Genomic DNA, 15,976 nt, shown 5'->3' on the forward strand with positions numbered 1-15,976 from the left:
TATTGTTATTAAGTATTTAAGTAATGTATTTAATATTGTTAGCAAGAGCAAAACAATTATTACTCTACAATTCTGCTAGAAAACCCAAGATGGGGGTTAAACTAACTCCAATATGGCTTTACATCGTAGACTTGGGATAGCAGCTAGTTTTTTATCCTCTGATTCAAGTCCACATCTCTGTTGTATTGTCAATATTTTTAAATTTTCAAGTTTAAACACAAATACACACTATACCTATGTACAATGTACTGCATTGTGAATATTACATCAATTAGTTTTTAACAATGTTCATTTTTCATTCAAATTGGATTAAATAATACTTGTGCAAAAGCATTATTTGTAAGGAAAAATATGTAGTTTATTTAAGGGATTTTATCCTATTATATAAAGTAGTAAGCTTAAGATTTCGATAACTACAGAACTGATTACCTTGTTAGGGAAGCTTCACAGAGGTCTTTGAATGATTTTAGGCTATTTTATTTTTAGATTTAAGTCGTGGGATATTTTGGGGTATTTTTATGCCCTTCCCTACTCTTTCCCATGTTAGAGCGCTTGTGTAGAATAAAGTTCATATGTGGGGAGGGTCGAATATTTTTTGCGGGGTAGTCTTCTTCAAATAGCTTAAAACCTAGGTTTCAATTTAATGTCATTTTAGAGATCCTAATACACCTCCACGCAAACAACTAGTTTATATCAGGGAGGAAGGGAACATTGGACTCTTAGATAAACTAGTCCCCAAAGTTTTAAAATAGCGTTTTCTTTGGGGAGTTTTATTGAATTTTTATTGGTTGGTTTATAAAGTTTACCTAGTGTCCAAGCGTTTCAACCAATCGTGGTAATCTACAGATGGAGTAATTTTGTGTATCATCATTGGGGATGTTCATCAATTTATCGGCCATTGAGTTTTTATAACTTGCTCATAACCCTTATATTTTAGATCGAGTGTAAATCCAATCTGGAAAGCAACACAGACACAATTTTATTCCAGGTAAATAAATATTAATTAAATACGTACAAGGATGACAACAGCAATGAAAGCAAAGCTTGACACGTTAATACAAAAAATTGAAAAAATCGTAATTAAAACTGATTTTAAAGACTCTTAGTACTAATACTAAGGAAGACCCAAAATCCTTCCCTGAAATCGCGATTTATCTTTTTTAAAATTAATTCAGTTGTTTGTCATACCTATACCTGGCCAAAAACTGTCTATAAAACGTACATCTAAAACGTACGGGCATTCCATGAAAGTTTAAAGCATTAAACCTGTTCACTTATTTAAAGTTTATAATATTTATAACAATAACATTAGTGTAGAGGTTCCATGAATATAATATCGCAGGTTATGTCCTTGGATATAAGTACCTAAATTTATGAAACTAGCAGCTGTGTCTCTAGCATCTAGGTGATGGAGGGCATTTAAAAGGGCTAAAATGATTATGGGAATTGCGGGAAGCTCCCCTAAAATGGAGATATTAATTCAGTGGTGTGGGGTATGGGGGTGTAATAGGGGAGAAGAATTGAAATAGGAAAGGCCTGCCTTTCCCGTTTTTCACCCCCAAATGGTTTCAAACATACTATACTTGGTGAATCGTTGTGCACGCCATTTTTTAAATTGGTTTACTGGTTAGCGAGATTTAACGGACAAACAAAAATCCTTACACTTATTTTTAGGATAATAATAAGCCAGTCGAACTATTAATGTTACTTTCCATCATTCTCATAATAAATTACATTCTGATTATCAAAAAGTTGAGAAAATCTAGGAAAATTTATTTTCTATTTACTGACTAGGGGTTTCATCCCTGGACTTTAGTCCGAGCATTTTTTTTTTTTTTTGGGGGGGGTGAGGTTCATCGTTGCTTCTCCCATAAGTGTAATTATGTTTTTCCTATGCCCTTTATTACTACGATCTTATTCTTCAGCTTTAGACAGACTAAATCCTATTTTGTATTATAGGTACCAATATTCTTGGTTCAAATCGATTTAATAAGTTTAATCAGATGAGAAAGTTAAAGTCATGGCCTAGTGCCAATTAATTTATGCTAATTCTCATACTTCGGTACAGGGAGAGAACGGCGTTTGTAAAGGTCTAGTAGATATCTAAAAGTGTGTTATATTAATTGTACGTGGATATTATAACATGGGGAAAATTGTCATCAATTTAGCTTGCTAACATGGAACTCATTTATTGGTCAGTTCGTTCAGTAGTAGGGGAGGGGATGAAATGGGGTAAAATGGGAGGATTGTTTTAGCCCGCTGTGTGTTTCACTTTATTAGAGAACATATTAATCTGATATAAGATCCAAGTAATAATTTTATATTTTCATCAGGTACTAATTTTCACTTTTAATACTTTTCTCTAGATCATTATATATTTTGTTTCTCATTAATTTGTTCTCTAATCTGAACAAGCTATCCAAATAAGACTAATTTAATTGAATCATTTAAATTACCTATTTAAAAAATAATTTTAATGTTCATAAATTGATAACTTAGACTATATACCTAGACAAAATAAAGTTGAGACTTTGAAAATAAAAATACATTAGCAGACAAAGAAATTTGGGTTTAGACCCCCTACCCCTTATATTTAAAACACAATTTTAGAGCCCCAAATAGATTGCTTATACTTTCCTACACTATAAATGTGAAATAAACTCAGGGAGTAAGGGAGGGGACAATGGATCGAATATTCAATTTTTAGGAGTCTCAGACTTTGGGGACTGGCTTAAAGGGAACATGCAATAATTAAGCAGTTTCTAACCAATCTTGGGGACCAATTATGAATGACGTCACGCAAAATCATGCATAATCTCGCGGCAAACTAGCGCGTCAACAAAAAGATAAACAATAACAAGCAGACAGAATATTTTGATTTTGAAAATTATTTTGTAAATTGAATCATTACATTTTTTATATCTAATTCTTGTTTAATGTAAATTCATTCCGATTAGTGCGTTGTAGAAAGAAATTATATTAAGATTATTAGTTATTATGAGCAAAGCCTTCCTATAATTAGATCCCGCACATTTGTACGTCCGTAACGGTTAGCTCTTTTCGTTACTTTAGACATGTTAGATGTTTCTTATTGATTTAATGTAAAGGCAAAAGTTTTTTGTCTTTAGCTTAATATTTCTGTAATCAATGATCCGATTAATTTCAAAATTTTAAGGAAAATTCACGAAGTCCTGAGTTGTTCAAGGTTTGTTTATCATTAAAATCTCAAGATGGTGTTATTTTATTTTTCTGTCCTGGATGCTAGGAGCGCAGCTACCAGTTATCCTAAGATATATTACTTAAACCTTAAGATCTTTAAAATTAAGATGTACTTATGTTCTCAACTATTTTATTTATGTAGTATGAAATTTTGACGCAAGGTATCTCATTTTTATTTCGTTAAATGAAATAACTTGAGTTAAAAGTTCTGTAGGAAGGTAATTGTTTTAGTAAGTTTTGTAATATAATTATTTAAAGGCTTTTTCATGTCTAAGCTTTTTAATAAATACAATAAAAAAATTTGGGTAAAAGATGTTGTAAAAGTAAAATGGTATGTTTCCTTAATTTTCCGAAGTTTAGATAATAACAATTATGGAAATGAATTGTAAACAAGGGTTTTGATCTCTAGAATCAAAGGCTTGAAGTAAAGCATCAGTTTAAGGATGGTGCATTTCGAATTAAAAACAATTCAAAAAGTCAAAAATTTCCACTAAAGGTTGCTATATTGCAAATACTTGTTTTATCTGGAAATATCTGGGTTTTCAACCTTAAAGGGTCACAACTATAAAATTGAATTAACTGCCCATTGTCCCCTCCCTTACTCCCTGAATAAACTAGATTAGATTAGATTTATTATTCTTGGGTGTACATACATAGAAAAAAAAAACAACAAAATAATAAATGAATTAAATGAATATTATATACATTTATATATACAGTCAAATTTTATTGATATGATTAATTTATAAAAAAAATTTTCTTCCCAAATGGCAGTTTCCTAAAAACTAGGAAGTATGCAGTAATGTGTATTCACACATTGTTTTCATACAGGCCATATAAATAAGACAAAAAAAATAGAAAAAAAAGATAATAAGCAATAAATAAAATCATATTGGAGAGGAAAGAATGATAATAGGAAGGATTGATTAGGACATACAAGTCTCACACCATTATTGCAATAATAGAAATTTAAAAAAAAAATTTAACAAATAGATTTTGATTGATTTATCAGATTTCAAACAATATTGAAAAGAAATATAATCTTATCTACATTCTTGACATAATGGGTTGTTACACACTAAAGTTAAGCTTGATAACAAAGATTCTTTTAGATTTTTCATAAATTTTTTTCTTGATTGATTGTGGGTTAATAAATCATTATTACAATGGTTATTCCATAATTCTTGGAAATGATACTTAGGAAATCTTTCAATAGATTTAAACTTCGGTTTTTTAACATCAAACATATTAGAGTTTCTAAGATTTCTGGTATGTAATTGATTACGGCGAAGCCATGTACCTTGAAAGGAACTTGGTAGCTTACTGTTTATAAAATCATACATAAATAATAATTTCAAATAATTAGCTGATTCATGTAAAGGAAGGACATTCATTTTTTTAAATAAAGGCATTGTGTGTGAGATGTGTTTCTTACTAAAAACAATTCTTATTGCCTTTTTTTGCAATTTAATTAATGGGTCCATAGTAGATTTTAGACCACAACTCCAGGCAGGTAAACAGTAAAGTAAATGACTATTTATAAGTGAGTGAAAAAGCATTTTTTTGCTATCTAAATTCAGTATATGTTTAGCTCTATTTATAAGAAATAAGGAACTAGAAATCTTTTTACGTAAATGTTCTACATGATATTTAAAATTTAAAGAAGGATCTATAAATACACCTAGGAATTTAATTGCAGGAATATTGCTACTTGAATTGACATAATTTAAGATTTTTATTTTCTCAGGATCAAACTCATTTTCATTGTTAAAGTTTAGCTTAATATTAAGAGCATTCCAATCAATAGTATTTTCATTTTTATTAAATATCATGATTTTAGTTTTATCAGGATTTAAGCTCATTTGATTACTCCTAAACCAATCAGATATCTTTTTAAGTTCATTGTTTAATTTCAGTTTTATCTCTGTAAAGTTTTTACCAGAAATTAAAAAATTACTGTCATCAGCAAATAATAGGGTAAATAAATCAGTACAGTTTTTAAGATCATTTATGTAGATTAAAAATAGAATTGGTCCTAAAATAGAGCCCTGTGGGACACCTCTATCTATGTTCAGCTTTGTTGAGTCAGTGTTGTTTACATGTACAAATTGCTGTCTATTACTTAAATAATTTTTAAACCATTCAAGTTCAACGCCATTAATGCCAATTTTTGACAACTTTTTAATTAAAATAGAGTGTGGAATTGTATCAAAACATTTTGCAAGATCACAGAAGACTCCAATTACAGTTTTATTATCATTTTTTGCTCTAGCTATATAATTTAAGAGGTGTATCACGGGGTGTATTGTAGACTTTTTTGATTGAAATCCATACTGATGTTCAAAAATGATATTATTTCTAATCAAATAGCATGACAGTTGTTGATAAATGACTTTTTCTAAAACTTTTGAGAAAATAGCTAATAAACTTATTGGCCTATAGTTTGATGGATCAGCTTTTTCATTAGAATTATTCCCTTTTAACTTAAAAATAGGTATAACTTTTGCGATTTTAAATTCAGAAGGTATTTTTCCAGTTAAAATAGTTTGGTTAATGACATGAGAGAGAGGAAGGGCAATAACAGAAATTATTTTCTTCAAAAAAGAATTTGACAGGCCAAAAATGTCCATACTTTGTTTATTTCCCATTTTTTTAACAATATCTATAACTATATTTGGGTTTATTGTATGCATTTTAAAACTGGAATTATAATTATGTATATAGCTACACGGATCAATGTTAGAAGGATTTATTTTAGATGATATCTTGCTTGCTACAGAAGTGAAGTGTTCATTCAATTTCTCAGAAATTTCTGCATTATCTAAATATATAGCATCATTAAACTTCAATTCATTGATACATGTTGCTTTATCTTTTGTTTTTCGGATTGCATCTCTAATAATATCCCAAGTTTTCCTCAAGTCAGATTTACATTTTTTTAGCTCATTGCAATAATACAATTTTTTAGCTGTTTTTATTGCACGATTATAGACATTTCTATACCTATTATACATCCTAATATTATCAGCAGTTGGTTCATTAATACTTAACGTGGACAATTCAAATTTTTTATCTCTACATTTCATTAAACCATCAGTCATAAATTTTTCAATTTTATGTATGTTCTTATTAATTCTAATCCTTTGTAAAGGAAAAGAAAGTTCATAAAATTCATTAAAAAGCTCATAAAATTTATTAAAACAATTTTGGGGTTCTAAACTGTTAGTTACATTTTCCCAATTAACATTTCTTAATAGATTGATAAACCCAGTAATTTTTTCTTCATTAATATTTCTTGTAAAAAAACAAGATTCTTTACTTGCTTTATATGAATAAGGTGTTATTGTGAAAATTGGGAAATGATCAGATATATCATTTAATAAAATTCCTGAATGAAAACTATTATCTTTTGCGTTAGTAAAAATTTGGTCAATACATGTTGCTGATGTCCTAGAAATTCTTGTTGGTCTTGTTATCAAAGATAAAAAACCATTTGCAATGCAATTTTCAAGGAAATCATTTGTTTTTTCATGACAGTGATACTTTAAGATGTCAAAATTAGAATCTGTGAAAATGTAAGAGGCACATTTAAAAGACATTAATTTACTTTGTAAGTTAGAAAAATTATCAATAAAAAAATCCATTTGTTGAGATTCAGTAAATCCCATTATAGAAGTATTAGGCCGGTAGACATTACTCAAAACAAATTTTTCTTTGTTATATTCAAGTTGAATTGTGAGTGACTCAAATAAGCCTTCTTCAAATGTTGACAATTCATTCAATATTTTGAATTTTAGATTTTTATGAATATAATAAGCTATCCCGCCGCCCCCTTTATTCTTTCTACATTTATAGATAAAGATATAATCATCTATTTTAAATATATCTTGGTCATAAATAGTCCAGACTTCTTGCAAAGATATTACATCTATTGTAACTTTATTTTCTTTTAAATAATCTATATATTCTTTAAGCTGAATAAATTTACTATTAAGACTCTGAATGTTCCAAGAAAGAAATTTTAATGTTTGAAATTGCTTACATTTTTCAATAAATTGTTTGTTATTAAAATATGAACATGCCAAATCAATTTCATAATACGGATTTTCATAATTATTACCATTTAATGTAGAATCTTTATATCTAGATAAGAAATCATATTCAATATTATTTAAAATCTGACAAATACTACCCACCCTATCGAAAATCATTAGATAAATATAGTGTGAGACAAATACATAAAGGGTATGATGAAGAAACGAAGTTGGGGGAAAATAGGGAGAAGTTTTTAATGAATGAAAAATAAGGAAATTGGGTGTAGATTAACATGTAAACAAAACTCAGCTTACAAGGGTATTATATTAATTTTACATGAAGCAATTTTTAGTTGCGAAGCTACTCTATAATTTAAATATTATAAAATATAATGTAAGAGGATAAAACTTAGAAAAAAAATCAAAGTATTACATATAATAGAATCATAATGTTTAACATTTAACAATATTTCTCAATTATTTGATTAGGTGTGATTTCAAACATTTTCACTTTGAATACTTTATCACTCTTTTTAGTAATAAATTTGACAATTTTGCCATCTAGATGCCAAACTTTTTCAAATTTCTCAGATTGAATCAATTTTTGCATGACAGCATAACGGCGTTTGGTAAGATCAGCAGCAATACGATAACTTTTTGTGCCTTTTTCACAATCAATTTTCCGAACCTTAGCAAAATTTTTGTTGGCAAGAATTAGATTTCGAAGGTTGCGATTTTTGAAGCGCACAAAAATAGGTGGGCACATATAGTTACCACTCTTTGGGATGGGCAATACATGAGCTGTTTCAATGTAATCTGATGGATGTTCAACGCTGAAACCAATAGAATCTTTCTTTTTGTTCAAAACAGGCCCAAGCATCTCATGCACCGCAGCCATGCAAAGCTTAGCATGGTCATATTCAGAGATATTTTTGGCTTGGGCTTCTGGTACGAACAAACCATTTATGCGCACACAGTAATTCCTTGATGCCTGCTCTCTAGCATCCACTCCTTCTCTGACAGCCTCAAGTCCTTCCTTTAAAGGAAGTATATCCTTATCATTAATTTGTGCTTTAAATGCAGATAGCTCGCTTTTTAAAGCATCTAAATCTGCCTTTTTAGGCCTGGACTCAAGATCTTCATTAAGCTTCTTTATCTCCTCTTTCAGATCTGTATTAGCATCCTGCAAATCACTCATGGCTTTAGAAAGAGAAGCCAGTTCTTTCTCATTTGCAGTAATACGGGCAGACAGACTCTCAATTACTTCTAATTTAGATAGCCTATCCTTAATATCCCGAATATCTTCTGATAGTGTAGTTTCTACACTTAAATTGTTAAACTTTGACATTTTGTTAATTTGATCCCTTGTATAGGAAATGAATTAGAAATACATGTGTTTATAGGATGAAAACTAAACACTAACTATAGATCTATATGAAGCCATTTAGAAATAGAACCCGAAATAAAAAGTTATTGATCTCTTCTTTTTATTACTAGTGCCTATTCGAAGATGGCATATAAATAGCCTAAAACCATTCTAGGATCTATGTAATGCCTCTCTAAAATTAAAAATCAGTTCAGTAGATACTGTTACCTAGATCTTAACGGACAAAAGCATATTTCTTTATTTATTTAATAGGATAAGATTGCTTTATACTAAAATTAAAAATAATAAATATTTGAAACCAAATTGTCAAAATAAAACCTACAAAAACGTAAAGAAAAAGACAAAGGTAGAAAAATGATATTAAATGTAAAAGTTAAGTCAGAATTGTGTGTAAAAATGCATTGTAATATCACAAAATGTTTTCTCTTTTTTTTGTGGCATGTGAACCATTACACAAATTAGAGCTTTAATTTATAATGCGCATACATTACTGCTAGATATTTGTTTTAGAATTGTTATCATCAATAAAAGCAAAGCTGAACAGATAAGACAGTCATATAAACATCATTCACTTCCTATATACACGTCATAATTTAGAGTTCTGTATAAATCTATGCAAAAATTACTTTAATATTGGATGCTTTTGCTTAATACGAAAAAAACATGCTCTTTTAAGATTGATTATAGAGATGCATTACTTTTAACATAATGATTGATCGTCCTAGTAATTAGTATAAAAAAAATCAACTCATCGATCAATTCTAGGTTAAAATTCAAAGTCTTTCAAATCAATCACAATAGTTAATTAAAATGGGTGATCCTGGTTTTCGTTAATTTAATTAAGTTATGTCATATCTTTTAAAACTTAGCAAATCGTTTTCTGTATAACATTTACTTGTTATTATTTCTATTCAACTACGAACCATGGAGGTTTTAATTAAAGTAAGTTAGACTTAAGAAAAGCATTTAACGAGACTCATATTAGATGGCATTGAAAATTTAAAATATTTTTTGTTGTTTTTTGGTAGATTTGTTTAATCTGTGGTAATTACACACACACACTCACACATACACACATGTCTTGCTTCTTCATTTTATTAATTCATTACCCTCACATTTTTCTCAAGAGACAGAGAAAAACTTTTTTGCTTAGTTGTTGTTTATTTTAGCGGAAATATTAGTAGCGTAGCGTAATATTAAGATATTTCTGTCATAGTCCAAAAAAAACTATAACCAACACTCAACAATGTTTTTCTGTGTAGATTCCCTTATTGAAGTGACTATTTTAATTTTGATCTTCTCATAAATGCGATGTTTTTTGTATAAGCTATCTGACTCACTTAAATATCCCATTATCTCTTTAAAAGTAATATTAAAGTTAAATTCTTAATATATACTCTATGATTTTATACGGCGGCTGTGCCCCAAGCATTTATGTGTTCTGTCTTGAAAGGCTTAAGAAAGCGAAGAAAATTACTTAAAACTAGGTTGAAATCTAGAAATATAATAGCCTAAAAACATCACGGCCCTATCTGAAGCTTATCTAAAAAGAAGAACTCAATAAATTCATGCTTAAATTAATCTTAAGCTTCAGACAAAAAAATCTTAACTATTTTTTTAAAGAGGATAACCATCCCTCTAATCTTGAGATGCAAAATAATGTACTACGACTTCTTATAGTTGATTGGAATATTTTTTAGTCAATATATTGGAAGACTTTTACTTAATCCATTAAAAATGCTTGGATGATTTATATTAGACTTATAAGTTAGAGAATGACACGAAATCAACCTTGCTTTCTGAATCCAGGGAGGGAGGTGACATTGGATCGTAAATCACAATGGTTCCATTTTTTGTTAACCCGATTTCTCCATGGTTGGCTTAAAAACTTTGTAATTTCTTTATAAAATCTTGATTAAGTTGAACAAATATTAAGTGTCTAAACTTTTCCACAAATGAAATTAATCTTTTTTAATTTAATTGTGTATTTTGTAGGGATGGCAATCCGTCAAATTTTTTGACCGGATTCGGATTCTTACAAAAGTCCGTCCTAAAAATGACAGATTTCTGCGGATTCCGGATTCTAGCAATATTTTAAAAGGTTTTTTTTTTAAATAAAAAGTTAAGTGCTACATATGTCCTAAAAATTAATGTTCTTGGTGTTCTCTATAATTCACTTCCGAGAATCGAACCAGATTTATAAGATATTATATATAATGATGATAATGACAAGTTTCAAAAAGAACTCAAGCCGCAAATTTTAGCCTTCCAATTAAGAATCCCAATCCGCTATTAAAAAACGGATTCCGGATTCGGATCCCAAAACTGGCCAAAAATTGGTTATTGGTGTTGTCCATTAATTTAGAGTCCATTGTCTTATACCTTAAGGCCTCTGTTGGCTATTATTTAAAATACCTTGCAGTCTAGAAAACGTTGAAACATTTTAGAAAGCTAAAAATCCATTATTAGCTCACTATAGTTTGTATAAGGAGCCACAATAGATTTAAATAAATAAATATCGGAAAATAATCCTTGCCGTTAAAAAAATATATACTGATTGTTAGCATTTTTACCATCAAAAGCTTTGCATGGTCATTTCAGAAAAAAAGAATACGTAATCTGATTGGTCTATAAGCATATCTGTCTGTCTATTATATGAAAAAAGATGGTTGAGAAGAATATGCAATCAATGCATTTACATAAAGTCTTAAAACTGCTCCCGCTATGACCTCATAAATTTCAGAAGAAAAAATCTTATTATTGACAGCTTTCCGTGGATATTAAAATCAAACATTATAAGATTAAAACACGTTTTGTGAACCCTGAGGTGCCGGGCTAGAAAAACTGGTACTAATTTTATCATTTTAATTTTTAAATTCGTGGAAGATTGTCTGTGATACGATGCCAAACATAATCTTTCAGTATGGTTGTGAACCGGTTTCAATCCAGCGGATATTAATCTATGCTTATAACATTTATCTCAAAATATAAGACGATAAATTGATTTACGTCCCAAATTATGACAAAATTAATCCTTTAGTACATTAAAATTATTTGGACAGGTTTGGACACTGCTAATTTGAACCAACGAATCAGAAATTAATGTATCAAAAGTTTTTGAGGCCACGAATGAGAGAACGTGTTTTTAAAACTTTTGGGTACCAGTATGATTTTATGAAAGGGGAACTGAAGATTAAATCATTTGCTTATTCTAAATATGGACTGAATTGTACAAACACTGAGATTCGCAAGGTTGTTTGTGTCTGTGTGTGTGTTTCAGCATGACCAAAGAGATTATAAATCATATTTTGTTAATAATAAGGTTTCTATGCAATATTTTCCAGATGCGCTGATTCTTTTTTTTTGACTGCTTACTTTGTATTTTATTTGTTGATCAGGGATGAAATTCCAAGGCATTTTTAAATTGAAATTTTTTAGATAATTACCTCCCTTCCTTTTTCAATGATCTTTTTCTTCTGCTACCAAATTGTTTTCTGCTAATTGGCTGTGTTGATTTTCAATGACTCAATTGAGAGTCGGCACATGGACAGTGCGATGGGGAGATACAGTTATTTACAGTGTTTTATTATAAGAGTCCTCGAATAGGATAGGGTAAATTTATGAAAGACGTTATATTTATGTAAGAAAGAATTTATCTACTCGACTGCTATTTTAGATAAAAGGCTACTTTTTTACATTTATTCTAATGGGATAAAGGCATAAAACATGTAAAAATATTTATAGATAAAAACAAGAAGAGGCCTGTCTGAAATTAGTTTGTCAATTAAATAGACAAACATGCTCCATAGGAATAACCTATACTAGAAAAATCGGACCCTTATCTCAAATACCTAATCTCTGAAAAAAATTAATTTTATGTTAAAGTACTCGGTCAGACGGAACTACCTTTGTCATAGAGTAGCTTGCGCAACTAAAAAATTCTTGACTTTATTAGATTGCAGATTGTGTTCCTTGATGTAAGGCTTCACTTTATATTATTATTCAATATGTATGAAGTTGTGAGTTTTTTTTTGCATAGAATTATTTAATATAGTTTTTAATCTTGAATTTTTCTTTTCTGTTTTAATCTATCTGAACCATAACATTTGAAATAGTAACTACTGCAATGGATTTATTATTACTTGGATCGTACACCAGATTATTATGTACTCCAATAAAGTCAAACTTGTAGCTGGCTAATGTTATGATCCCCCTATCCACCCCCTTTACTCCATTCCCCAGCCTACTGGATGAACGAACTTACCAATAAGTGATATTAGCAACCTAAATTGACGAAAATTTTTCCTATGTCATAATATCCACATTTCACGTAAATTCTATATCCATTACTACTGCTGCATTTTACCGAAATATATTTGAAAGAAAAAATCTTCATTAGGTAGGTAATTATAAATTACGTCTGTAAAAGAAAACAACAAAACAATTGAATGAAAAAGCATTGAGAAGAAATAGTAAAAAATATTCCAATTATTTAAAAACATTATAATAAGTTATAAAATGACATCTACTGTATATGTCTCTACTGCTTATTTTTTGGGTAGGTATACTTTTTTCGGGTATAGTCCCTTTCGTGACAACGCACCTTAAGGGGCGATTCTTCGTATTTTTCACAGTAGCTTTTCTCCTGTTTCTAGCTCTTGCGGGGGGCTCTAACCCTGCGGGGCGAATTGCCTAACCCTGTGGGGCAATCACCTAACCCAATATAACCTATCCTAACCTAAAATAACCTATAAAAAGCCATTTTAAAAATACGAATTGTATAGTAAGATTGACGATCCCTCCTTTGCCCCCCCCCCCCAAATATTATTTAAAATTTATTTCACATGTTGGTTTTACCTTATACCTGATAAAACCCAAACAAAACGGAAATTATAACCTGAATAGAGCTCAGTGACTTTTATTTTTCTTTCGCATGGATAAAAGAATAGCAACAAAACATTAGTTAATGACATTTCAAATAATAAATGAGACTTCATAAAGGATCTCAAGGGATATGACAATGTTGTACATTCCCGATGAAGATAAATAAAATTCACCCGCCTTTAAATTAGACTTAATTATTGGTTATATAGGTATTAAAAATTCCAATTAAGTTTCAACAAAGCACCCAAAGTTTAAGCCAACGAATTAGATGTGGTGTTAGCTTTGGGTACTTTTGTAAATTAGAGTACAATATCACCTTACTCTCTTGGATTAAAGAATCCCTTATCCCTGGTTGGATTCCGAAATAGATTTGCTTACCTACGGAAACTATTTATCTGATGCATCCGTAGATAACAAGATAAAGAATATGCAAAAGTTACATTCTCATATAAAAGTAGTAAGATGTATGTGGGTCTGTCTGTGTGAACCGAAGAGTCTAGCTAACCATTGGACTGATAAGGTTCTCCTTTATTTTGAAGCTTCTTATAGGTCTTAGGATGGTATATAACTGTTGTTGAGGAAGTTAGCTTAAACCTTCCAATATAAATCGTCCCTGGAAAAGAAAATACAATGTTTAATGGAGGGTTGTCTTCCCTCATGTACTACTAGGGGCATAGCTGCTAGTAGAAAAGAAATACTATAGTATTATGTATTATTTTGTTTGATTATGTGATTATTCAAACTAATTGACGGATTGGTTTACGCTTTTTAGAAAAATTTTATCTTGGTCCTATTAAAAACAAGGATGACCATATCCATAACAAAGAGAAAAACCCACCCTATTGAAAAAATCTTAAATTTAAAATGGAATGTGGACTTAGCCCTGACCTCCCCTACCCCAATAAAGTGTCTCTAGGAGCTAGTAGTAAAAATAAATTAATATATTTTTAGCAAAATACCAACTAAAAAAGTATGTTTTAAAGTAGCATGGCTCCCAACAATAAGTTTTCGTCACTGAGAGTTTTATCGGAGAACTTTTGGCGTAATCTGAGAAATATGGGCTCAATTATCTGTTTCCTCTTATAAATGATTCTTTTCTGCAATTTATCGATTAGAGTGGTTCAAATCTTTGTTTGATGTGAAAGATAGAGTGGTTTATGTTATTATTTTGTATTTATCTGTTTTCATTTAAAAATAATTTTTTTTCTGCTAATTATCGTCTAGGACATTTCGAATTTTCACATAGATAAAGAGATTCATGTTTTATTTTGTAGTTATCTGTTTTACTTATAAATGATTCAACTATATGAATTTTTTCTGCAATTTATCGATTAGAGTGGTTCAAATTTTCATACAATGTAATACAGAGCTGGATCTTTAAATCATTTTAATGGTGATTTAGATCGGGGTGCGCCGAATTTAAGCCAATCACAGCGCAGCATTTTTAAAATGATTTAAAGATCCAGCTCAGATAAAGTGGTTCATATTCATTTTGTTATTATCTGTTTTTACTTATTTTCCTAATTATCGACTAGGGCGGTTTGAATTTGATATATTGCAATATTACACAGTCCCCTCGAAGGTGCTTTGACTTTAGTGTCAGAACCTAAATTGGGACATAGTGCATTTCATTACCCTAGGTTAGGTAACTTCATTTCACTTTTCAATAAAATCTGAAATGCAGCGGTTTTTGAGAAAATTAAATTTGAAAATTTCAAGTTCAATTTTCACCCACTAGGGTTACCGCATAATCATGACAAGAAAAGCAAAGATTATTTATTTAAAATTTTGAACGACTTTGCTTTAATAAAGTTCTTCATAAAACCACTCCTGAAGTGAGTTAATTAATGGCCATTTTGATCAATTGCTTTGCTAAGGTCACGGAAATTCAGCCTTAAATAAATCATATATAGAGAGGTTTTATGACTGACTTTATAAAAGCAAATTTGTTCAAAATTTAAAATAAATAATCTTTGCTTTTCTTGTCATGATTATGCGGTAACTCCTAGTGGGTAAAAATTGAACTTGAAATTTTTAAATCTAATTTTCTCAAAAACCGCTGCATTTTATATTTTATTGAAAAGTGAAATGAAGTTACCTAACCTAGGGTAATGAAATGCACTATGTCCCAATTTAGGTTCTGACACTAAAGTCAAAGCACCTTCGAAGGCACTGTGATTAATGATTCTTTTCTTCAATTAGGGTGGTTCAAATTTTAATTTTAATACAAATATTAGTTTACTTTCTACTAATAATAGATTAGGGGGGGGGGGGGCTCAAATTTTCATATAATGCAAAATAAATAGAGTGGCTCATGGTATTACTGTGTTATTGGAGATGTAATATGAAATAATCAGAATGGTTCTAATTGTTTTTTTTTTTTACAAAAATCAACCAGGATAGCTAGGAATTAAATAAACTTATCAACATTTAATAAGAAAAAAACACTCTT

At 29.8% G+C, this 15,976-nt stretch overlaps 1 protein-coding gene across 2 annotated transcripts in view; it reads left to right on the top strand.

Annotated features, from left to right (window-relative positions):
• PIG-V (phosphatidylinositol glycan anchor biosynthesis class V) overlaps positions 1 to 15,976 on the top strand; it is a 65,828-nt gene that overhangs the window by 42,559 nt on the left and 7,293 nt on the right. For both annotated transcript variants that reach the window (XM_080153749.1, XM_080153750.1), the window contains exon 18: positions 938 to 988. In XM_080153749.1, the coding sequence (XP_080009875.1) occupies positions 938 to 988 (51 nt within the window). The remainder of the gene's footprint in view (positions 1 to 937; positions 989 to 15,976) is intronic.

This window comes from Acartia tonsa, chromosome 3, assembly GCF_053477335.1.
Source record: "Acartia tonsa isolate MP-2025a chromosome 3, ASM5347733v1, whole genome shotgun sequence".
Classification (NCBI taxonomy): domain Eukaryota; kingdom Metazoa; phylum Arthropoda; class Copepoda; order Calanoida; family Acartiidae; genus Acartia; species Acartia tonsa.